Consider the following 25701-nt stretch of genomic DNA (forward strand, 5'->3'; position numbering starts at 1 on the left):
ATAAAAAAAATTTTGTTGTTGTTTATTATTAGCAATGTTCTTCCGATGTCTGATTTCTTTTTAAAAAATGCGTTTCTAAAGTGCATAAACTTTTGGGATTGACTGTATAGCCAATACATCCTTAATCATGCGACGTAAATAAAATGCACTTGTGCTAACGTTTTGTGGGTCAGGTAATTCACGTGGTGGGCCAAATCGAAGTAGTCTGCGACAAGTTGAGTGAAATTTTGGATGGCCAAAACGAGGAACAGCTACGTTTGGCAAGCATGAGGAGCATCATAGAAAAACACCAAAGAATAATCAGCTTGTCGAGTAACATAGAGACAGTGTTCACGTTCATAGCATTGGTACAATTTTTCTTTAATATCCTCGTCATCTGTTTTGTAGGCTTTGTGCTTATGACAGTAAGTAAACTTACGGTCAATTTTACTTAGGTGTAAGCGATTTTACGTACGTGTAAGTAATTCGTTATTGCGTGAAGCTAAAATCCAAGTTCAATAATTCGATTATACAAAGTTTAGCCGATTTCAGTTGCTTTAAATGTTCCAAGTTCATTTGTACAATTTTTATAGTCGCTAGGCACCGAAGAAATGGTCACGGTCGTGTTCAAATGCTTACCGTACTACATAACTATTAACTTCGAAGCTCTGATACTCTGTTACACCGGTGAATACCTCAGTTCGAATGTAAGACGATACAATATTTACAATGTAATCAACGAAACATCTTATTTAAATTATTCAAATGTAAGAATTACTTTTCGATCATTTTTTGCAGAGTGAAACTATTGGCTGGGTGGCGTACAATTCAAATTGGTACGAACTGAGTATTAAGGAGAATCGTACACTATTATTATTAATACTGCGCTCGCAAAGGCCGTTGAGTTTGACCATTGGAAAGTTCATGAATTTGTCCCTCGAAACGTTCGCCAATGTAAAGTCGACTACAAATTTTAATTAAAATAAACGAGCTCACATTTTTCTCTACTTTTCTTCTCATTCGGCAATATAACAGAGCAGTTTCTTTACAAATCAATTCAAGTGGATATTTCTTAATAAAAATAGATATGCTTCTGATAATTTTTATAGATGTTAAAAGCATCGGCCTCATACATATCGGTGCTGTATGCAATGGAGTAAACAAATCGACGAGTACCTGAAGAACTGACCGACGTTCGAACAGAACGAAGAAGAATAGTTAATACTGTACGATGCACTAATGTTTTAAAAGAACGCAATCTAAATAAAATACTGTTAAACAGGAGATCCTGTTTATTTCTCCCAAGCTACTATGCGACACATGTATGTATTATTTCTTCATTCACGCACAGTATATTGGCTATCATTTTTACGTGACAAAAGTTTGTACTACTAACATAAGTGCGTTTAGATGGTCGAAAGTAGAGGAAGAAAATGTTTATTTCTCGACGGTAATTACCCGCTTTAATCTAATACTACCATTACGCGAGCTATAGCCTCCTCGAATGAGTAATCACGATACATTATACAGTCCTCCCGGTGGACATCGTTTTGTAGCTTTTATGTAAGTTTCCCACCCCTCTTGCTTCGTTTATTAACAATGCAGAAATTGTCCCCAGTAGTTCAGTAGCACTGAAACTCTTCGGCCAGTATCCTCACGGTCTATTTTGATATTTCGAACGTAAATTCACATATTACTGCAATCTCTTCTTTATTATAAAATAATAATTTACGAATCGTTATCCCGTAAGTAGAACCTCGTTTTCTCCTGGATAGCTAAAAAAATTATATTTAGATTAAACGATATTTATTATAATCAAATTCTTATATACGAACGAGATACGTTTTACAAGCATGACGAGTAGAGACAGCCGACCGATGATCAGCTTTCAAATGATCGGTGCTGGGCCCAATTCATCTTACCGGACATTGAAGGGTATCCTTTGGACATTGGGCATATTACCGTTTATCAATTTAGTAACAATTAACTATTGATATTTACTTAGTTATATATCGTATGTATCTGTTCCTTTTTAATACTTCCTTCGCCATTTATCACTGAACTCATCAGATCGAAATAATGAGTCACCTTGAAACTTTGAAACTAATACAAGGTCTCTTAAATCTTATCACAATTAATTGCAAGTGCAAATCGCTTAAACAATCATTCTGTGAGTATTTATGAACAAAGATAAGGATTTGTAAATACATATAATGGAGCTTAAGATAAAGATACTTTAGCAGACAATAAATATAGTAATAAACGTTCAGAAGTATTCACATCTTGAGAAACGTTAATTTACTTCCTTCATATATATAAGGTTTTAACTTTAATTGAAGACTCTATATGTTTTTGATAAGTATTTTTATCGCCAGTGTGTACTTGTTATTGCAAGCTTAACAAATATGCGAACTATCTCACACCTTCTATCTTACGCTTTGTAATGAATTGCATACGATCACGTGCGACCCTGTCTCCCCGGTGTAAAGAATTCGATTGTTTTATCTTGAGCGGGTACTTAAATGTAGATATATATATACATATACATGTATGTCTCGTTTCACCGGTTGCAGCATTAAACACACGTTGCTGACAATCAGTCGTGGTGCACCGCGCAGTTTTAAACAGTGATTCGATATCAAACTATAATGTGTACAGCAGGATTTCTGTCAGAGTCCGCTAATTAAAATTAAATCACACTACCTGTTTTCACTCGATATTATAATATAATTATGCTTCGAACTTGGAAAGTTATCCTGACTTTCACGGTGTCTGTGATCGTTTCCTGGGGATTGTACTATGCAGTGGCTGTACATGAAAGAGGAACAGATGGAAGGCGACCGAATATAATTGTTATTATGGCGGACGATCTTGTAAGATTATTATTGTTATTTAAATGTATATTATGTAATTATAAAAAATTGAACTATCTCGCTAAGGGTTGGAACGATGTAAGCTTCCATGGTGCCAATCAAATAGCCACGCCAAATATAGACGCTCTAGCTTACTATGGCGTAATACTGCAACGGCATTATGTTTTACCAATATGTACACCATCAAGGACAGCCTTTCTTACCGGACGTTATCCTATACGATCAGGTATCCTTTCAACAGGATCTCTAGTGAAGTCGTATGACCTTTCTGAATAGTAGAACGTATTTACAATGAAACAGTTCAGTATATATGAAAACGTACAGGCTGTTATCAAGCAGATATAAATCATCAATTAAAAATGAAATAATTGGGATCTTTTACGTTTCATAATAATCGATCAGACAATCAATGATAAATTAATAATACATTAGCTATTTAATTAAAAATCCCCAACCGTGATCTACGACAACGTTTCTTATCTATCATAGGATCGTAAATTTTTATCATTAATTGAAACTTGCTAATTTTCCAACAGGTATGCAAGGGTATCCTTTAAAAGCAGGCGAAGCACGCGCGATTCCTTTAAACAATACCCTTTTACCAGCCCATTTAAAGAAATTAGGATACGCAACTCACCTTGTGGGCAAGTGGCACGTTGGCTATTACGAGGATAAGTACACACCTGCCTATCGCGGTTTTGATACCTTCTTGGGATATTACAATGGTTACATCTCGTATTTCAATCATACCATCGAACAAGATGTAAGATTTATTTGCAAATCTTACTAATGATATAAAGTATCATAGATCGAGCTTGGTTCATTCATAGAGCAAATGATCGAGCCTCGAGTGTTATTAAAAACTGATTTTATCAAGCTCCCGCATTAAAAGTATGCATGTATTTTTAATCACATTACAGAATCATGTCGGGCACGATTTGCATTACGATATCCCAGGGCACTTATCTCCTAAATATAAATACGAATACATGACTGATCTGATATCAGAAAGAGCGGAGGACATAATTTTGGGTCACGATCAGTCTAAACCCCTTTATCTACAACTATCTCATCTTGCTCCTCATTCTAGCGATGCTAAGGAAGTTATGGAAGTTCGTGATGCGAAATACGTGAACGAAACTTTGGGCTATATTGGAAATTTTAATAGAAGAAAATTTGCAGGTATATAATATCAAGAATTACGAAGCTTTACATGTGATTGTGCGCCATTTTAAATGACATATAAGAAACACATGAACAGAATTATATGCAAAGGTTCATTTAGGAGTGGTCACTGCTATGGACGAATCGATTGGCAGGGTTGTTCGGGCGCTGAATCAAGCGAACATGTTAGAGAACTCGATCATCGTTTTTATGTCTGACAATGGTGCACAGACCGAGGGATTATTAGAGAATTATGGATCAAACTATCCTCTGCGAGGGGTAATGAATTAAATATTATTACAACAGTCAAATCATTACATTTCAAGACCTTTACGTTAAGACTCACATTCTCGAGTTACCTAAAAATCTGGTCTTGATAAAACTAATTTTGAGTAGAAACCCCTTTCCAAACTTGATATAATCAAGAAACGATTTTTTGAACCGTACAACTAATTTGCATTTCATAAATTATATTATCTTATCAAATTGCTATTATGATTTTCAGTTGAAATTTACGTTGTTCGAGGGTGGAATTCGTGGGACAGCTTGTATATATTCTCCGTTAATAAAAAATCCCTCTAGAGTCATTAATAAATTGATTCATATCACGGATTGGCTGCCAACGTTATATTCAGCTGCTGGTGGTAACTTAAATGATTTGAGAGAGGATTTAGATGGTGTTGAACAATGGTCTACTATCACTTCAGAAAAAGGAAAAGATAAGCGTAAGAGTGTATTATTAAATATTGACGAAGTGAGCAATACTTCTGCGGCGTTGATGAAGAGATACAAATTGATTAAAGGTAAGTAGAATCATGTATCACTTACACGTCAATATATAAATTAAAAATCATTCAATATTTAACTACACTATGCTTTGTGTACAAGCTTGAAGTGTTACAAACATACGAAAATTTTTAATCGATTTAACAATAAATTTCAATTAGTATAAGTATTTTTACATATAGGAGCAACAGCTTTATATGGTGATTATTATGGCGATAGTGGTGCAGATAAATCATATCCAGAATACAATATTTCAAGCATTCTACACTCCCCAACGGGTTCTGCTATTGCTAGTATATCAAATTATAAGTTAGATGCGAATAAAATATCTCAACTCCGAAAGAAAGCGATGGTTGTTTGCAAGAACTTTACGAGCTATCCAAAATGCTTTGACAAGTGTTTGTTTGATATCTATACTGATCCCTGCGAAACTACGGATTTGTCTTCCAAGTACCCATATGCAAGTATAAGATTTGCTTTGTATACTTTATATTATTAGAGCAAACATAAAAGTTCAGTTTACTATTCACAGATAGTTGACGAGATCGATAGCTACATCGAACAATACTATAAAGTTTTGATTCATCAAACGAATGTATCACCGGATCCAGCTTCCTACCCTGAACATTTTAATGGAACCTGGATGCCTTGGGTGAAATCATCAGAAAACGAAATTCTAACGGAAGCTATTTAGAATGTTATTAAAACTATGTAGCCTGCGCTGGAATACTAATTGAATAAAATTAAATTTCTGCATCTCTAAATATCTCTAATATAGAGTTTACGACGATCATATCTACGGATCCTAACCATTGAAATTAATTGCATGATCCAGTTTTACAGAAAAATATATTCGATATTACGTATATTTAATTGATGTGTGAAATATAATACCTGCACACGATGACACTAGCACATCCGTCGCTGATTTCTGCAGAAAACAGACTGGCTAGAGTACTGATCTCTTTAACGTTGTATACGCGATACGAACATACACGAGTATATCAATATCACGATCCTCCATGACAGTGAAATAAAACTTTCAGTCAAAGTTGGACACAATAAATGTAAAACTTTGATCCTGAATATTGATACACTAATTCGTCAAAGATAGATTTAAACTTCGTCCTATTAAATAAGTTTAGACTACGTCAAATAATATATCTGTGTACGCAAAAAGAAGTTCCGCCTGGATTCTCTTATTAAAGAGTAATTGCAGAACACATCATGTTCTATTCTACAGTAATATCATTATGTGAGCTTTACTCTTTTTGAATGCACGAGAATGATATATTATAGATTACAGTACAAAATTGGTATGAAACTTTTCCCTCCCTCTTTCTCTGCCTTTTACCCAGAATGAAGAAAGTATTCTTCAGTCGCAGTAAAACCTTTCGAGTGACATGTTTATTTCTATACTTCTACTTATTGTTGCATAGCAAAGACGCTACGTCAGTGTAAGTTTATCTATTATCAAATTATGTACCATTTTATTCCTAACTATTTATCTGTAAACAATAAGATTTTTTAAAATGTTACTAACGTATAGGCAATATCTAATAATCTGATTTTCGTATCCCAACGAAAGCTGTATATATTTCACATTCATGGCTGCGAAAAGTATAATCAGCGACTTAATGGAGACTTGTCTTCGCCTAACCGGCCTTTGGCCTAATTGCTCATATAAGATATTGAAATGTGGCATTTTGATGACAGTTTTGTTAACATTTGTGATACTTGAATACTGGTACTGTATAATTCATGTTAAAACTGAATCTATGGTGGATCAATTGGACAAATTAAGTATCGCATTTACCAACACGGTTGTTTTCGTAAAATTCGTTGCCATTTGTATTAAGCAAAGGTAAAACTGCAAGTTGTATATCCGTGATATAAAATCAAAATATTCTTACATGAAAATTAGCGATATTTAAAATGATTCATAAGCAATGTCTTTTGGAAAACAATTCCAACTTTACTCAATTAAATTGTTAACCGTACATGATTTTGTGCAGAGTTCTTGCTGAGACGCTCGCGATTATGGCTGAGGATTGGAATGATCTTGAACAATTCGATAGCGAAATAATGATACAAAAAGCTGCACTGTCTGCCCGTATCACTAAAATAACGCTAATGCTATTTTTCCCTACTGTCCCTTTTTACACAGCAACTATCTTTCTTGGTCCTAGCAACAACACAACAGAAAAAAAATTTTTGTTGGCCATGAACTTCCCATTCGAATCAACTAAATCACCTGTGTATGAAATAATAGTGAGCGTACAAGTGATCGCAGAATGGATATTCGCGATAATCGCAGGAATGTTCATGGCGTTGTCCACTACATTTGTAAGTGTCAATAATTCCTCTATTTTCATTTGTATAAAAAAATTGATTCTCTGTATCAGGTGATTCACGTAGCAGCTCGGATCGATGTAATCACTGAGAAATTGAAACAGGACTTAGATAGTCGAAACGAGAAAGAAGCACGTTTAACGAGCATGAGGAATATCATAGTGAAGCACGAAAGAGTGATCAGTCTATCGGAGAATATTGAGAACCTTTTTACAATGATTGCATTGGCACAGTTTCTTCTCGATATTACTGTCATCTGTTTTATCAGCTTTGTTCTTGTCACTGTGAGTAAGCACAAGTGCTAACTCGACTTTTTTACTATCTAAAACCTAACTGTTAACGCATGTTTGTTTTAAAGTCGTTGGATACTGGACAATTTTTCACGATATTATCCAGAACCTTTTCATACTATTTATCTATGAACTTTGAGGCCCTGATACTTTGCTACACTGGAGAATATCTTACCACAAAGGTACAACTAATGGTGTCACGGATCTTGCAATTGTTTAAATATTTCTAAACAATTGGAATACGTGAAGAATTTTTATAGGGTGAATACGTTGGTTGGGTGGCATATAATTCTAATTGGTATGATTTGAGTGTTCAAGAAACTCGTGCACTTTTATTAATAATACTGCGTTCGCAAAAGTCTTTGACTCTAACTATTGGGAAGTTTACGAATTTATCTCTTGTAACGTTTGCTAATGTAAGTACTCAGAAATGAAATCTAAATCATAAGCTTAAGAATTTGTTCACTTCATTCGACCTCTTGCAATTTAATAGTTGTACAAGTATAATAATTTTTTTAGATGCTGAAGGCTTCGGCTTCATACGTATCGGTCTTATACGCGATGGAGTGAAATGTTAATGGCAAATTACTGATTTCGAAGTGTTGACAAATGTCATACTACGACTAACAATAGTTACCAGAGCTAAGGACATTTGATCAGAAATGGCAAAGCTAACATGAATAAAATATTGTTAAATAAAAAATCTTATAAAGATTAAAATATTTGAAATATTAAACGATAAACTTATGTTTTCTTTGGCATTTTCGATAAACCGTTTTATTAATCAACGTTTCCTCAAACATTCTCTAATTATGCCAATCAATGATATTAATGGAAATATGCAATGGAATGAAACGTTAATTGATGTGTGAAATATAATACCTGCACTTGTTGACACTAGAACATCCGTCGCTGATTTCTGCAGAAAACAGTAGACTAGAGTAATGATGTCTCTAACGTTGTATACGCGATACGAACACACACGAGTATATCAATATCACGATCCTCCATCACAGTGAAATAAAACTATCAGTCACAGTTGGACACATCACATGTTGGACAGTAAAACTTTGATTCTGAATATTGATACACTAATTCGTCAAAGATAGATTTAAACTTCGTACTATTAAATAAGATTAGACTACGTCAAATAATATATCTGTGTACGCAAAAAGAAGTTCCGCCTGGATTCTCTTATTAAATAGTAATTCCGGAACACATCATGTTGTATTCTACAGTAATATCATTATGTGAGCTTTACTCTTCTTGCATGCACGAGGATGATATATTATAGATTGCAATGCAAGATTGTTATGAAACTTTTCCCTCCCTCTTTCCCTATCATTTACCCAGAATGAAGAAAGTATTCTTCAGTCGCAGTAAAACCTTTCGAGTGACATGTTTATTTCTATACTCATACTTATTGTTTGATAGCAAAGACGCTACGTCAGTGTAAGTTTATCTATTAACAAATTATATACCATTTTATTTCTATTCATTTATCTCTAAACAATAAGATTTTTTAAACTGTTACTAATGCATAGGTAATATCTAATAATCTGATTTTCGTATCCCACTGAAAGCGTATATATATTTAATATTCATGGCTGCGAAAAGTATAGTCAGCGACTTAATGGAGACTTGTCTTCGCCTAACCGGCCTTTGGCCTAATTGCTCATATAAAATATTGAAATGTGGCATTTTGATGACAGTTTTGTTAACGTTTGTGATACTTGAATACTGGTACTGTATAATTCATGTTAAAACTGAATCTATGGAGGATCTATTGGACAAATTAAGTGTTGCAATTTCCAACACTGTTGTTTTCACAAAATTCGTTTCCATTTGCATTAATCAAAGGTAAAATTAATAATTGCATATCGATGAGATAAAATCAAAGTATTCCTACACGAAAATCAGCGATAAACAATTCATAAGCAATGCCTTTTGGAAAATAATTCAATCTTTACTCAATCAAATTGTTAACCGTACATGATTTTATGCAGAGTTCTTGCTGAGACGCTCGCGATTATGGCTGAGGATTGGAATGATCTTGAACACTCCGATAGCCAAATAATGATAGAAAAGGCTGTACTGGCTGACCGTATCACTAAAATAACGCTAATGATATATTTCCCAACTGTTCCATTTTACACAGCAAGTATTTTTCTCAGTCCTAGCGACGATACAATAGAAAGAAAATTTTTGTTGTCCTTCCCATTCGATTTAACTAAATCACCTGTGTATGAAATAGTAATAAGCGTACAGGTGATCGCAGAATGGATATTCGCGATAATGGCAGGAATGTTCATTGCGTTGTCCACCAACCTTGTAAGTGTCAATAATTCCCCTATTTTCATTTGTATAAACAAATTGGTTCTCTGTTTCAGGTAATACATGCAGCAGCTCGGATCGAAATCATAGCCGAGAAATTGAAACAGGATTTGGATAGTCGAAACGAGAAAGAAGTACGTTTAACGAGCATGAGGGGTATCATAGTGAAACACGAAAGAGTGATCGTTCTATCGGAGAATATTGAGAGTCTTTTCACGATGGTTGCATTGGCACAGTTCCTTTACGACATTATCGTCATGTGTTTTATCGGTTTCGTGCTTGTCACTGTGAGTAAGCACAAGTGCTAACTTGACTTTTTTTAACCATATAAATCTTATGTGTTTAAAGCATGTTTGTTTTAAAGTCATTGGATACTGGACAATTTTTCACGGTACTATCCAGGACCTTCTCATACTATCTAGCCATCAACTTTGAGGCCCTGATACTTTGCTACACTGGAGAATATCTTACCACGAAGGTAAGACCAACGATTTTACATATCTTGTAATTGTTTAAATATTTCTAAACAATTGGAATAGGTGAAGAATTCTTGTAGAGTGAATACGTTGGTTGGGTGGTGTATAATTCTAATTGGTATGATTGGAGTGTTCAAGAGACCCGTGCACTTTTATTAATAATACTGCGTTCGCAAAAGTCTTTGACTCTAACTATTGGGAAGTTTACGACTTTATCCCTTGTAACGTTCGCCAATGTAAGTACTCATAGAAATTAAATCTAAATCAGGAGCTTAAAAACTCCTTTCCCTAATTCGATCTCTTGCAACCTAATAGTTGTACGACAAGTATAATAATTTTTCTAGATGCTGAAGGCTGCGGCTTCATACGTATCAGTCTTATACGCGATGGAATGAAACGTTAATGGCAAATTACTAATTTCGAAGTGTTAACACATGTTATACTACGATTAACAATAGTTATCAGAGCTAAGCAAGTTTTATCAGAAATGGCAAAGCTAACATGAATAAAATGTTGTTATGTAAAAAATCTCATTCAGATTAAAATATTTGAAATATTAAACTTATGTTTTCTTCGTCACGTTCGATAATCCGTTTTATTAATCAACGTTTCCTCAAACATTCTGTGATTACGCACTATTATCAACCAAGGATATTAATGGAAATATGCAATGGAATGAAATGCTAATGATTAATGAACAGATGCTACGTTACGATGACGAAGTAGCAAGCGTCCAATAATAATTGACTCTAGTTACTATGATAGGGTGATGCGCAATTCTAATCGATTGCAACGATAATGCAAATAAAATGATTTTAATTAAAAATCCTATTAATTTCATTTTCTTAAAACATACAATTTAGCAACTATCAACTATTGATATTTTACATAATTATATATCGTATGTATTTGTTCCTTTCCAGATCAATAGCTACATCGAAGAATACTATAAAGTTTTGATTCATCAAACGAATGTGTCATCGGATCCAGCTTCCTACCCTGAACATTTTAATGGAACCTGGATGCCTTGGGTGAAATCATCAGAAAACGAAATTCTAACGGAAGCTATTTAGAATGTTATTAAAACTATGTAGCCTGCGCTGGAATACTAATTGAATAAAATTAAATTTCTGCATCTCTAAATATCTCTAATATAGAGTTTACGACGATCATATCTACGGATCCTAACCATTGAAATTAATTGCATGATCCAGTTTTACAGAAAAATATATTCGATATTACGTATATTTAATTGATGTGTGAAATATAATACCTGCACACGTTGACACTAGCACATCCGTCGCTGATTTCTGCAGAAAACAGACTGGCTAGAGTACTGATCTCTTTAACGTTGTATACGCGATACGAACATACACGAGTATATCAATATCACGATCCTCCATGACAGTGAAATAAAACTTTCAGTCAAAGTTGGACACAATAAATGTAAAACTTTGATCCTGAATATTGATACACTAATTCGTCAAAGATAGATTTAAACTTCGTCCTATTAAATAAGTTTAGACTACGTCAAATAATATATCTGTGTACACAGAAAGAAGTTCCCCCTGGATTCTCTTATTAAATAATAATTGCAGAGCACATCATGCTCTACTGTACTGTACTATCATTATTTAAACTTTACTCTAGTTGAATGCACGATGATGATATATTATAGATTGCAATGCAAAATTGGTATGAAACTTTTCCCACCCTTTTTTCCTTTCTTTTACCGAGAATGAAGTAAGTATTCTTCAGTCGCGCTAAGACCTTTCGAATGACATGTTTATTTCTATACTCATACTTATTGTTTGATAGCAAAGACGCTACGTCATTGTAAGTTTATCTATTAACAAATTATATACCATTTTATTCCAATTCATTTATCTCTAAAGAATAAGATTTTTTAAACTGTTACTAATGTATAGGCAATATCTAATTATCTGATTTTGGTATTCCAACGAAAACTGTATATATTAATATTCATGGCTGCAAAAAGTATAATCAGCGACTTAATGGAGACTTGTCTTCGCCTAACTGGCCTTTGGCCCGACTCCTCATACAGGATATTGAAACGTACCGCTTTCATAACAGTTTTGTTAACGTTTGTGATACTTCAATTCTGGTACTGTATAATTCATGTTAAAAATGAATCTATGGTGGATCTATTGGACAAATTAAGTGTCGCAATTTCCAACTCGGTTGTTTTCGCAAAATTCGTCGCCATTTGCATTCATCAAAGGTAAAATCAATAATTGTATATCGATGAGATAAAATCAAAATATTCTTACACGAAAATCAGCGATAAACAATTCATAAGCAATGCCTTTTGGAAAATAATTCAATCTTTACTCAATCAAATTGTTAACTGTACATGATTTTATGCAGAGTTCTTACTGAGACGCTCGCGATTATGGCTGAGGATTGGAATGATCTTGAACAGTCCGATAGCCGAATAATGATACAAAAGGCTGCACTGGCTGACCGTATTACTAAAATAACGCTAATGATATATTTCCCTACTGTCCCATTTTACACAGCAACTATTTTTCTCAGTCCTAGCGACGATACAACAGAAAAAAAATTTTTGTTACACTTCCCATTCAATTTAACTGAAACACCTGTGTATGAAACAGTAGTAAGTGTACAAGTGATCGAAGAATGGATACTCTCGTTGACCGCAGGAGCATTCATGGCATTGTCCACCACCCTTGTAAGTGTCAATAATTCCTCTATTTTTATTTGTATAAAAAAATTGATTCTCTATGTCAGGTGATTCATGTAGCAGCTCGGATCGAAGTAATCACCGAGAAATTGAAACAGGATTTGGACTGTCGAAACGAAAAAGAAGCACGTTTAATGAGCATGAGGGGTATCATAGTGAAACACGAAAGAGTGATCGTTCTATCGGAGAATATTGAGACTCTTTTCACGATGGTTGCATTGGCACAGTTTCTTTACAATACTATCGTCATGTGTTTTATCGGCTTCGTGCTTGTCACTGTGAGTAAGCACAAGTGCTAACTTGACTTTTTTTAACCATATAAATCCTATGTGTTTAAAGCATGTTTGTTTTAAAGGCGTTGGATACTGGACAATTTTTCACGGCACTATCCAGGACCTTTTCATTCTATCTATCCGTCAACTTTGAGGCCCTAATACTTTGCTACACTGGAGAATATCTTACCACAAAGGTACGACTAATGGCGTCAAGTATCTTGCAATTGTTCAAATATTTCTAAACAATTAGAATACGTGAAGAGTTTTTATAGGGTGAATACGTTGGTTTGGCGGCATATAATTCTAATTGGTATGATTTGAGTGTTCAAGAGACCCGTGCACTTTTATTAATAATACTGCGTTCACAAAAGTCTTTGACTCTAACTATTGGGAAGTTTACGAATTTATCTCTTGTAACGTTCGCTAATGTAAGTAATCACAGAAATTAAATCTAAATCACACGCTTAAGAACGTTGTAAGACAAGTATAATAATTTTTCTAGATGATGAAGGCTTCGGCTTCATACGTATCAGTCTTATACGCGATGGAGTGAAATGTTAATGGCAAATTACTGATTTCGAAGTGTTGACAAATGTCATACTACGACTAACAATAGTTATCACAGTTAAGCACATTTTATCAGAAATGGCAAAGCTAACATGAATAAAATGTTATTAAATAAAAAATTTCGTTCAGATTAAAATATTTGAAATATTGAACGTTAAACTTATGTTGTCTTGCTTACCTTCAATAAACCATTTTATTAATCTGTCTCCTCTCAAGCATCTCCTGATTGCACTCACCAATGACACTAATGCAATTGCATATTATTAGCAATATGCGGATAATAAAATGAACAAGCCGTTCGATATAGACACACGAAAATGAAGTAGAATATGCCATGATACCATGGCGATAACAAAAAAGACGTTACGATACCAAAAACGATAAAAATTCCGTAACCATGGTTTATCATACGCAATTACCTTATTAAGTTAGTTGTTTCAAGTATAGAAATAGAATAAGAAGAAATATTTAATGGTGAAAGAATGCATTCCTACCTTTATCTTCTTCTTCTTCCTTGCCTCTCACGGTCCGATCGGTCCGGAAATGTTCGTCTGATCCTATTACAGTGTCCTTATAAATCACAATACCCATTATTCCACTTTGCGTACAAAGATCACAATATTCACCACCAGTAATATAAATGGATATAAATGACTCACGACTGGGTATTAATCGTTCGGCGAACTAACTTAATTAACGGTCTTTCCCTCGTTTTTAGTCAGACGCCGAACGTTTCTGGAACGTTTTTACGCGACGTGTCGCCCCCTTTTCAATCGCGCGTTAATTATTAGTTACGACCGTTTACACAGATTGCAGTGTACATCCCCATGGTGAGTTGTGGGCAATCCATGTTGTTCGGTGGGTTTTATTATGGGTGCGTAGTGAATTATTTAATAAGTGTATCACAAACAATACGACGCAATTGTTATTTATACTGTCAGCCATCCTGGGGTGAATTGACGTGAACCGAACTGCTACACAGTACGTATTACTTCGGAATGGTTTCAAGACAGAATAAAAAGAGCCACTTCTCTATGCCAAGTAAGATTTATTGTTAGAGTATAATCCTTAGTCAACTTATTATTTACATCGTAATAAATATGCCTATATGTCTAACATGTCACAGCGTTGCCTGCTTCCTATCAAAAGTTCGTTTCTGATCTTTGGTGACGATTGCGAATGTTTATGCATTCACGGATGCATTATGATGTTAAGTAACCTTCGGATTCCATGTTTTCAAGTAAAAGAAAATTGTATTTTGCATAAAAATCCACAGTCTCGTTCTTTTAATTCATCTCAGGTCAAAGATAAACGCATGTCTGTGTTCGAACAATGTAAACAGGCAGCAGCTGCGATTATCTATTTGTCATATCGAAGACTTTAATAAATATAGCAGTTGAGATAAATAAGGGTTTTATTTGTTTAAATATTATTATTACATGTACGTTCTAATTAAGTACCTTTATCATCGATGATCAATTACTTGTAATAATTTTCGAAAACGTGTTTTGCATTGTTTCAATTGAAATTATTTGTACTACACAATTGAGTCTTGAACGTAAGTTTCGTTACTTATAGAGAGTCCCTGGAGAATATTAATTCGAATACATTTGTTATTGTTCGGCGAAGACGTTAGGTGTACAAATAAGTTCCCCTGGTTTTAATTGGAAGCATGAATACTGATGCACACAGAGTTAATGAGGACTTTTTAATGAAGAACTCGTGGAACGAGTAAATGTTGATTGATGAACGAATGAGTCAGTTCTTATTGGCACACTGTTACGTCGTCTCGTATACAAGACCTGAAGTCGAAAGTTGGTCGCGAGAATTTATTTGTACGTCTAATAAGTGGGATACCGATACGAATTCGCGTGAATTCATTTGCACTCGTAGGTTTTCATGACTCTTCTGCAGGTCTTGCACTTTACGTAACAGCAACTGATATACTTGCAATCGCATCGTTCCAGTACCTCTTCCGTCTTCGTTATATGCCCCCGACCGCAACAAAGGTACTCGCAACCCTCGTATCCCGTACTGCTACCGTTGCATTGTCTGAAAATATAATACATATAATCAACAATGCTCCCAATGCAACAGTTTTCTGTTAATTGTAATGCATTTACAATAACCCTGTGTACGAAGCTTGCTTTCTCGTAACAGGAGATAGATGTCAGCTAGTTATTAGTATTTCATTTATGTAAATGAGATTCGTACACGGTTCTGTCATATTTCGTAGTAGGGACTGTACGTGCACAGTGTGAAGAAAAAACGGTTCCTAAAAGTATACGACGAAGTAGTCGAAAGCGTCCCGTAATAAACATTCACCACGCCCACTTTGTATAATTATACCGAAGGGCTATAATTACTGGTTTTGAGGCTGCAGGCCATTCACGATCAGTGGTGCTCGGAGAGAAACCTGGTACCATACATTATCCGAAGGGAATGAAATATTAACCTGTCCAAAAGTAGCATCTGATAAGTTTGCGAATTGCATAAGAATTTGTCTTATTCATGAGATTTCCTTGATCGTGCATTCAACTAAAAACGATTTACAAGAGAAAACGTGTACAGGGTCATCCAAAACTGATCTGTTTCAGCACAATTTAGTTTCCCTTCTGACTGTTCTTAACAGGATATTGAAATATTCTGTGTATGCAAATGATACTAGATCGTTTGACGAAAAACGTGGAAATATATAAATAATTAATGGTGTGCTTTCTATTAAAATTTTAACAAATGTGTCTCGAGAATGAGAAGGAGAGAGAGAGAGAGTAATGGTGGTTTGAAATATCGTAAAGCAGAGGATTTATTCGAATTGGAGAACAGGTTTTCCGATTTGGAAAAATGTTATCCCACCCTAACTCGGAGGTCTTCTCTCATAGATAATTACCAAGTCAGTCGCATAAATAAACCGAGTATCTGAAGATAACTGAGATCGAGGAGTGGAATTCATTGTGTGTGGCTGCATAAAGAGGACAGGCCGAGAGTAGATTGGATGCACCGCATCACACTATTTTATTAGCGCGAGATAAAGATTAGTTGACTAGCTCGAAGACAGAAATAAACGCTACGATCATCTCCAATCGCGGATCGTAAACTCTTTTCAAATATCACGGGTATCGTTTTAATGTCGAGTATCAGTTAGATTTTTTATTATACAATTATCAATACCGTCGTTTCTATTGTAAATTCAATTTGATACGCGTGATGCTGTTTCAAGCGATATATCCTTTCTCATAAAGTCAGAGCGAGAGTACGCGTTGATGAAATTAAAAGATAAGTAACGACGATATTGGTACTTGCACATTTATAATTTAGCCGTTCTATTTCAATCATCTAAAGTAGATGCTTGATGTGATTATTTTTATATAAATGAAGCTTTTTAGTTAGCTTCAATATTCAAGATCCGCAGTCTAGTGATATCGATTGGCATTTCATATAACACATGCTAGAATCGTTTGATTACAAAATAATGGTTTTAAAAATAAATTTACGATTCAATCCGGTTGACAATCGATATTGTACACAATTTATTGTGTATAGATTCTTCCAATTGGATTTATAGTTATGATACGTGGTGTAGGTGTTTTATCATTTTATCTACGTCCAATTTTACGACTATCCTACGTACGTACGTACATAAACAGGTATAGGTAATGGCATTGTCGCGATTCTTAGCAAGAGCCATTGACAAGCTTATTGTAAAACCTTTATATAATTAAGCTAAAAAAGTATGCAATATTTTATTCTCGGTTTTCTTAACACGATTTCTTATGATACATTTCTGTATCACTTGGTGCATTTGAAATTTAATACGTGTAAATATACTTATGGGACTAGCTGTACTCACTGTCAAGAGAAAAGCTATAGAGAAGGGTGGGGATACGATTGTCACAGGGAGAGCGAAACAATCGCTAGTAAACCGGTACGAAACCGGTCTTATGTTACCTATCAGCCGTATATACAGTAAAAGGATAGAAAAGGAAATTTGATTTACCTGCCAACGGTCCCGAGACTGCCTTTCCTTTTGTCCGGTAGACAATAGTCGGGGCTTTTGGTGGTATACAGCAGATTATCGTGATGATACAAGGGTGGTAACCTGCCGCCTGATCGCGGTCGGACTTCCGCCGCCGTTGCGTATCTCCGGAGCAGCCGACTCCCGGCTGCCGCCGGCCCCGAGGAACCCAAGCCTCGCCAACAGGTTCGCACGCTACACGACCCGGAAACTCCGTGACATTTGCACTCGAGGATCAAAGACTGTTCGACCGCCTAATAGAAACAAAAACAATTTTATATATCAATCTATTTGTATAAATATTTTCTCTCTAAAAGCATTTACTCTTCTTGAAACAGGCTATAAAATTGCTTCGTACAATTTTCATCTGAACTTCTAATGAAAAGTATGCCACGTTTTACATCGATTGAAGAGGGAATAATTGGAAATCTGAATTACCCTTCGACCCGCCCGGTTGTTGTGCATGTTAACGGCGTGCATGAACTTGGCCGTTGCACCTGTGCCAGGAGGAGTCGCACCTTGGAGGAACCTCTTCGCCATCCGAGACGCGGACTTCACGTCGTCGCCACAGCCACCCCATTTGAACGAGTTCCTGGAGGACAGCGTGCCGAAGGAGACGGACGTAGCAGTAAAGGACGAGGGTGAGATCAAGGCGGAAGGCAACGGTGGTTCCCTCCGAGGCGGCGTGGCGCAGGAGCAGGCGGCCAGGTTGCCCAGAGCACACCCCCTCGCTAGCCTCCACACCGCAGCTGCTGCTGACATCGCATACACAAACGCTTGTTCCCTGGTCCCTGTAGATTTTTTTATTCTCAGTTAACATCCAGACAAATGCTTTTATTCAGCCTTATTTCGGTCCACAGTAAGCTCTCAATTATCTTTAATACAATGCTTGTAGGAAAGTAATTTCTCCCATAATTTAAACACTGCATAGACGTGACTGTGCTGTCCATTTTCTTATGGACGTTTCATTCATTTTTGCATGCGACAAACATTATTCATACTTTTTGTATGATACGTTTCCTGTAAAATCTGAATACTAGATATTTCGCTCGACTCGCGGGACTGAGAAAGTCGTTTAACAAGATTCTAATTTCGTTACGTAAGAAGCTTTGGCAACTATCGTATAAAGTGTTTCTGAATGAATTGGGTCGAGGGCGTCAAAGCGATCGCGCGATTTTCCATTAAATAAGAAGTCCGCAGGCAATTAACGAAGGGAACTGAAAATCTGTAATAACCGGGGGGCTCGCATATAGTGATTCTGGCTTTAAAATGCTATTCACGGCGCGCGGACGGTCTCAAATAATTGAAGGAAAGCTGATTAGCGTGACGGCAAAAGGGGCAGCTCTTCTGGCAATATCGGGGGATCGCGCGTTTTTCATCGTCACTCCGAAATTCTCAACTCGGGAGCTTCTCAGTTTTCTCATTAACGGAGGATATTCGGTATTGCCGGGGTACACTTTTATTTACAATATAATTATCGTCAAATGCTCGTGGTTAATCCGACAGCGGACTAGAAAGGATGGAAGGAAGGAAGCCGCCAAGGTTTGATAATCACCACTAATTGAGCCGCTTCAGGCGAGTCTTCCTTCCCTATTTACCGTGAATTTCTTCGAAAAAGGATATCCGATACTTATTTCAAGTCTCGTATCCTATAGCCCCAGTACTATCCTCTTTACGTCACGAAATTATCAAATTTTCCGGCTGACTTTTACGGCAAAGTTAAAAGTAGAACCTGTCGTATACATATGTCTTTCTTTTTTATACTTACACACGAGCTGTTGCGCTCCATTGCGATTGGAGAACTACTTTGATATTTGAATTATTGCCAATTCACGAGTGTTAGTTATTCACTTTCTCTGATCACAGTCAATTCATGCGACGAGGTAACAAATACATTACGAGATCTCAAAGCATATCGAATCAATGCGTCTCGCTCGCTATAATTCATACCCGGAACGCGAATCAAACAGTCGTAACGAAATTTATTGCACGATATCGTTAGTCAGCTTTACGCGTAACCGTGATAAATGGAATTTTGATGTCCACTCATAAAATAATGATTCATACGTTAGTTTTCCTAGTTCTTCATTAACGTACCGGTGAGCAGTTCGGGGGTGTAATCAGGCGCGCGTTCGATGCTGCTGCAGTTCCACCTACGATGTCGGAATACTTGCTGACAGACCACCGAGGTGTCCTTCGCTGCTTGCACCAGGCTAGACATCACGTCTGGCGTTGCCCTGCAAGCCCTTGCCTGCTTTCTCTCCAGGAGTCCAGAAATCTTCGCACCGGTGCAGGCCTCCCTCGTCCACGTGTACCCATTCTCGGTACGCCCGAGAGCTCTAATTCATTTGACATGGGAAAATATTTTCAAATGGACAGAAATAATTATTCGTTCCATTGTTTCCTGAAACGAAGAGACTTGAACGCGAACAATCGTACGATACTTTTTCATTAATCAATAAATTCATAAATATAAACCAGAAGCGTACTGCTCTGTATTTACTTGAATGGCAGAAAGGGGAAGGTGGAACGGTAGGTTGAAAATCGCGGAGCGAGAGAAGAAGTAAACTGTCCGTAGCCGGGTTCGGTTCGGGCACGGTCGTAAATCAGGGGTGAATTTGGAAAATTATAGAGCGTGAAGCTGAAAGGTGGGTTTAAGCGGCGCGGGTGGATACGTGCGGCAAACTGTACCGTAGGATAATTACGGACACCTGAAAGTCGGAATGGCTTCAGCACGGATACGTCTAGACGTAACAGCCCTGGGAATGGCCAGCTCGCCAACCCCCTGTCACCGACCTACCCTCGAAATTACCCTATCAAAAGGCCGTACGTCTAATTCATTATTCCATGCCGACTGTCGTTCCCAACGTGTCCGCGCGTCACGTGCTCGTCTTCGCAATCCACCAGAACTGGGACAATCGTAAACCCCTACACATCTCCCATTTTCATGGCGGTTTTAACGCTCTTGCCTCCAACATCGAACTCACAAATAGGTTTCAATCGTTCTCTCGTTGAAATACGTGCGAACGAAATATACCGAGCTCGTCGAATAACGAATTCTACGATTTTCCTCTCGTATAAAAAGATCAGAACGACAGATGCAAGCCAATCCTCTGAACTACTGTTGGCGTCGTTCGTAATTCGTTCAGACTTGTTGCATAGTAGGTGGTAACGCGAGAACCTGGGTGTGCACAACTGAGAATAGTTTAAGTTCATTGGCTAATTGAAACGGTTATCGATACGATATGTACTCCGCGCGTGAATAACGAGTCGCAACAAATCTAAACGCGAACCACAGATTGGATAGCGAGCACTTTCTGTCACGCTCTTTACGACCACGAGTGATTTACCAACGCGTCTTTCGTCACCGAAGCTGATTAATCGTATCCCCAGTCTAGTTTAGTATATCGCACTCCTGCGTTTGATTTATTGCGTCTAATAACAAGAAAGTGTACAATAAGCTTTCCAAGCTAATGTTACAATCGTAGATTCAATATAACAACATTTCTACGTATCCTGAATTTCAATCAGCCATTCTAGTTTAAACGATCTCGCGCGTGGAGAAAATTTTATGTCAATCGAATTTGATCAGCAGATTGCAGCTACATATAATTACGTGTAAACTGGACGGTCAGTTATGAATAATTGAAATGATTTGCATAATTGTAGGACCGATCTATCAAATGCAGTGCTGTCTCGGTTCTTTTTCAAAGTGCCACGGGGACAAGCTTATCCTTGTAGGAAGTTCACGGTCGTTCACTGGTGTACGCATTCTTATGAAAATGTGACTCGGTTTCAATAAAACTGGCCGATGTACATACATTTGGAAACATCCGCACGCTCGGATAATCCCAGTGTCGGCTGCAATTTCGAAATTCGTTTTGACTGGTTCCATCGTAAACTGGGGTTTTTACGGGACTGATAATAAGTCGGCGATCACCGGAGGCTCTGCCGTATGCGTACCGCGTACGTATATGGTCACCAGGTGACCTCCAGTGAAAGCGGAAATTATAGTACAGCTAACAGCAGATCCGTTAACCCTTTAATCATCCAGCTTTCAATCATTTAGTCCTTAGTAATTTTTAATTAGACCGCAAAATATTAGATTGTCTTGTTTAGATTTAATTAAATTAATTCATCAGTTGCCTTTAACGCGATCGAGGATTAAATTTAGAAATGTGTCATTGATCACTTGTTAAGGAGAGATATGCAAAAGTTTCTGTCTATGAAATATTCACTGTATATTTTCATCGATCATCATCCGGCTTCGGAATTCCTGTGGGAGGGACAAGACGCATAATTCCAAAATTGGCTTTCACATATAGGTCGTAAAACACGATGTTTACAAGCGTGATAATGATCCGAGTTCCCGAGGTTCTTTGAATACTTAAAAACCGATCATCCTCGAATTTATGAGGACGTAACGGATCGATATTTCGAGGAACTCGGCTCACAATGTAGAATTCCGGTACATTACGCCACTGCAAGTTAATTAGCGTCAATTGATTAATTAACGTTGGCCACAGTTATTATATGAATTTATAGCTAAAATTATATCGTATTACCCTCGTGCACGTGGACGCAGTCTAAAGAAATTCAACTAAAGATAAATGAAATAAATCAAAGAAATAAGAAATGTAATATACCAAAATACGATGATAAATTCTTTTTATTCGAATATGTCTTATGGCATGAAAGACGTCTAATTGGGCGATGATGCCCCCTGCGATGCACGAGAATCATGCAACGGATGATTTATGAGCTACGAATTCGAGATTAGTGTAACACGTTCGGGTTTTATAAATAGCATCATACTAGTTCAGAATCCTTGTACAAGTCCTAATAGAAGAGCTGACGGATTCGACGCGTATAATCATTTTTTACTATATGATTAATGAACGTATTGATTGGGGAGTCAAAGTTCAAAATTTGCACATCGTGAAGAATGATTTGCAGGGTACATAAAATAGCAAGAGTGCAAGCTCTGCACCTTCTTTAACAAAGTATAGAAAACAGTCAATAAATATTTTATCAACTGAAAGACGTTATCGAAAAACTATGGTAGATATTGCAGGATGGACTGTACAGGTCCTAAGCGAAGATTATAAACAAAAGAGAGTACAGAAGTACACGGGGATTAGAGGATGGAAAGGGCTCGGAGTGACGGGGCAGTAGTCCGAGGTGAAGCTTCTTGGAAAGGGCGTTTATAAATCACGAATCGCAGGCAACCCCTAATCTTCCAACCCCGTTCTAGCTGTGCCGTCTTCCTCTCGTACTTTTCTCCCTGTCCCGTATTTTGGTTTTGCACGCGAAACCACCATCACTCCTCCATTCATCATCCGACGCCGTGCGTCATTCTCTCTCTCTCTCTCTCTCTCTCTCTCTCTCTCTCTCTCGCGTTCTGTTTTTTTTTTCCCCTTTGACTCGATCAAAGACGTGCCTCGAACGGAACAATTAACGTAACGTTTGTACGCGTGCAAAATACAAAGAATCCAAGGAACGCGTGTTTCTTTGCTATAACAGTTAATCCGATTCTATACTTTTCATATTATTTTATATAGAATAAATGATAGGATCGGTCGGATAAATGACCTGCGGGGTAATTCGATGTTTCTATGACGCACAGTAAAGATGATAACTATAATGGTGAACGATGTATCGGAGAAAGAAAGCTTGTAAAAATCGAAGCTGGTCAGAAATGAGGCATGGATTAATTGATACTGAATTAAGGCGGGAATCACGGCGCGGAGAAGGTTCCGCGAAGGCTGCGCCCGCGCCCGAAGGAAAGATTAATCGCGTGGAACGTTTCGCCGAAACGAGGGAGAACTTTCGGAGAATTGATGATATACGCGGTTGATTATGTTTGATGATTTTTACTCGTTTGCCGTATCGATCCACGCCACCATTCAACAATTCTCGCGTAACACAGATATCAGAGTACCGTATGGATGTCGATGGACGGGACAAAGTTTATTGTATATAAATCAAGTCCATTCTGAAACCTTAAAAAGAGAGAATTACAATAAAATCTACATACGTAACGTAGATATTTCTACGAGTTTACGAAAGTAATTTTAAAATACGCATGCAATTGCTCGCGTGAATTATATTGCATATCTAATTCTGTGAATCTTCTTACCGGTTTTACAGTTACAGCAATTTGAAGTGGTTTATCAGAGAAAGAAATACTCGTTCGGTAAATACAATTTATTCTCGTTAAAAATTATTGTTCCGTACGAGAAAAGAGTATCAAACGATCCTTGCTCTTCATTTCCATTCCACTACTCGTGCAGACACACATACTTCTCTTAGACAGTAACCTATTTGTTTCTCATTAACGGGTCTGCATTAATCTTTGGTCTCCTCCGGAGCCCTTGCGAATAAATATGAAATGGCTCGGGCTGCTTGTTACCGAAGGATTCACGCAGCCTCGACAGAGCACAGCTCTTTCTGCCCCGTTCCAATCCCCTTATTATTACCGCACCCATTCAATAAAGACGCGCGATTATTTCGTTTTGTAACTGATTAATGATTCCGACGTGTCTTGTACAATAGACGAGAGTTTCAACGCGATTCCAATCCTTTTGGAATAAATTATTGACATGATTTAAGAACGCGCAAAAACGAGATAAATTATATGAATTACATACGTGATACGTTTTCACGAATTTCATATCTACGATTTAACGTACGAGGTAATGCAACTTACAGCCACTTGATGCATTTGCCACCTTGGATCAGTAACAGAAACAAGAACAGCCAGACTTGAGCATCGCTTCTCTTCGGTACCACCATCTTCGTTCACTTTACATTCTAGAAAATTGCCATTGTTCCTCGCGCGGCGTTCATCAAATGTTTCAATTCCGATCGAGCTTTACACGCACGTTGGGACGTTAATACTTGTCTCGATGTACGACGAAACTTATCAGACTCGATCGCGGTACCCCCGAATCGTTCATTTTCAAGCAAAAATCTATTCGTTAAATAGACCAAAATATCATTTCTATTTGTTCGAATTAGAACAAAGATCATTCGATCTAGTTTACTCGGTAAACGAAACGATGCGATTTTCAATTAAAATGTTCCAAGTACCAACAACTTTTTTTACGTCGGATTGAGACACTTAATGAAACGAAGGTACACTCAGGGCACATGCACTGTCACTGGGGGATTGATCGTAGGAGCACGTAGACAACGCGCTTGTATATCCTAAATGATCGGCGACCAACAGATAGACACGGTGTTCCCGGTTCGGAGAAGTTTCCTTCGCACCGTTTCCGCGGCGCAGAGAGTCTGCGTGGTTACAGGTGTCCGTCGGGCGTCGAGCCATCCCGCAGGATTTGCCGCGCGCCGTGGAGGTGGAATCCTCCTACTACTGCCTGCCTACCTACTCTATTTCCTTCTACTTCAACTACTCGTTTTTCGCTGCAGGACCGGCCACGGGGATGCCGAGCGAATTGTGAAACACGCAACGCATCCGACTGGTCGACGATTGTGAACATCGTCAGGGTTCAGGGATGGTCGAGCGATCCTTCGATTAAAATGAATAATATCAATTATGCCATTGATTCCGTGTTCATCTGCGAACGCAGCAAATTGCTCTCGCACGTGAAATAATTTTATCATCACTGGTTTTGACGATTTAATTAAATGTAATTATGCAATATAATTGGAAGCTCTGTTCGTAACGATTCTGTAATTCGATAAATATTTCGTTGAAGGAAATGGCAATCTGAACGAGAATTGAATCGAACTTCGGTTTTTTAGAATCCTAAAAAAGTCTAGAGTATCTTAAAGTAATTAGAGAGATTTTATGGAAGAGAGAAAATTCTCGAGGAGCCATAAGGGCTGGCAAAAAGTTCATC

At 37.2% G+C, this 25701-nt stretch overlaps 4 protein-coding genes across 4 annotated transcripts in view; 3 read left to right on the forward strand and 1 right to left on the reverse strand.

The window, feature by feature from the left end:
• The window catches only part of LOC108626688 (uncharacterized), a 6241-nt gene extending 4978 nt beyond the window's left edge, over positions 1-1263 (forward strand). Inside the window, exons 11-14 of the mRNA XM_026815021.1 lie at positions 174-404; positions 573-686; positions 778-933; positions 1089-1263. Coding sequence (XP_026670822.1) covers positions 174-404; positions 573-686; positions 778-933; positions 1089-1139 — 552 coding nt within the window. The 3' untranslated portion in view covers positions 1140-1263. The remainder of the gene's footprint in view (positions 1-173; positions 405-572; positions 687-777; positions 934-1088) is intronic.
• Positions 1264-1588: 325 nt separating this feature from the next.
• Positions 1589-11397, forward strand: LOC108626689 (uncharacterized). The gene is made up of 19 exons (XM_018027506.2): positions 1589-1724; positions 1818-1914; positions 2731-2852; positions 2919-3078; positions 3389-3615; positions 3773-4034; positions 4138-4295; positions 4522-4819; positions 4985-5262; positions 5335-5487; positions 6102-6259; positions 6391-6666; positions 6818-7148; positions 7208-7438; positions 7513-7626; positions 9835-10065; positions 10143-10256; positions 10335-10490; positions 11178-11397. Exons 2-19 carry the CDS (start codon positions 1833-1835, stop codon positions 11325-11327), a joined length of 3501 nt encoding a protein of 1166 aa, XP_017882995.2. The 5' UTR covers positions 1589-1724; positions 1818-1832; the 3' UTR covers positions 11328-11397.
• A 627-nt stretch (positions 11398-12024) lies between these two features.
• LOC108626691 (odorant receptor 4-like) lies at positions 12025-13897 on the forward strand. Its single transcript, XM_026815028.1, has 7 exons — positions 12025-12090; positions 12183-12496; positions 12643-12967; positions 13027-13257; positions 13335-13448; positions 13527-13682; positions 13757-13897. Exons 2-7 carry the CDS (start codon positions 12240-12242, stop codon positions 13805-13807), a joined length of 1134 nt encoding a protein of 377 aa, XP_026670829.1. The 5' UTR covers positions 12025-12090; positions 12183-12239; the 3' UTR covers positions 13808-13897.
• A 957-nt stretch (positions 13898-14854) lies between these two features.
• On the reverse strand, positions 14855-25194 carry LOC108626710 (protein Wnt-11b-1). Its single transcript, XM_018027531.2, has 5 exons — positions 24546-25194; positions 19934-20175; positions 18275-18627; positions 17819-18090; positions 14855-15873 (listed from the first exon to the last, which is right to left on the reverse strand). Exons 1-5 carry the CDS (start codon positions 24629-24631, stop codon positions 15699-15701), a joined length of 1128 nt encoding a protein of 375 aa, XP_017883020.1. The 5' UTR covers positions 24632-25194; the 3' UTR covers positions 14855-15698.
• Positions 25195-25701: the final 507 nt, after the last annotated feature.

Source organism: Ceratina calcarata, unplaced genomic scaffold, assembly GCF_001652005.2.
Source record: "Ceratina calcarata isolate Rehan_Ccalc_2016 unplaced genomic scaffold, ASM165200v1 scaffold428.2, whole genome shotgun sequence".
Classification (NCBI taxonomy): domain Eukaryota; kingdom Metazoa; phylum Arthropoda; class Insecta; order Hymenoptera; family Apidae; genus Ceratina; species Ceratina calcarata.

Coding starts and splice junctions, on each gene's coding strand:
- LOC108626710 (XM_018027531.2), bottom strand. CDS start 24,631: ATGGTGGTACCGAAGAGAAGCGATGCTCAAGTCTGGCTGTTCTTGTTT. Junction 18,628..19,933: donor CACCCCCGAACTGCTCACCG/GTACGTTAATGA, acceptor AAAAATCTACAG/GGACCAGGGAACAAGCGTTT. Junction 15,874..17,818: donor AGTCTCGGGACCGTTGGCAG/GTAAATCAAATT, acceptor TTATATTTTCAG/ACAATGCAACGGTAGCAGTA.
- LOC108626689 (XM_018027506.2), top strand. CDS start 1,833: ATGACGAGTAGAGACAGCCGACCGATGATCAGCTTTCAAATGATCGGT. Junction 6,260..6,390: donor AGCAAAGACGCTACGTCAGT/GTAAGTTTATCT, acceptor TCCCAACGAAAG/CTGTATATATTTCACATTCA. Junction 10,491..11,177: donor CCCTTGTAACGTTCGCCAAT/GTAAGTACTCAT, acceptor GTTCCTTTCCAG/ATCAATAGCTACATCGAAGA.
- LOC108626691 (XM_026815028.1), top strand. CDS start 12,240: ATGGCTGCAAAAAGTATAATCAGCGACTTAATGGAGACTTGTCTTCGC. Junction 13,449..13,526: donor GAGAATATCTTACCACAAAG/GTACGACTAATG, acceptor GAGTTTTTATAG/GGTGAATACGTTGGTTTGGC. Junction 13,683..13,756: donor CTCTTGTAACGTTCGCTAAT/GTAAGTAATCAC, acceptor TAATTTTTCTAG/ATGATGAAGGCTTCGGCTTC.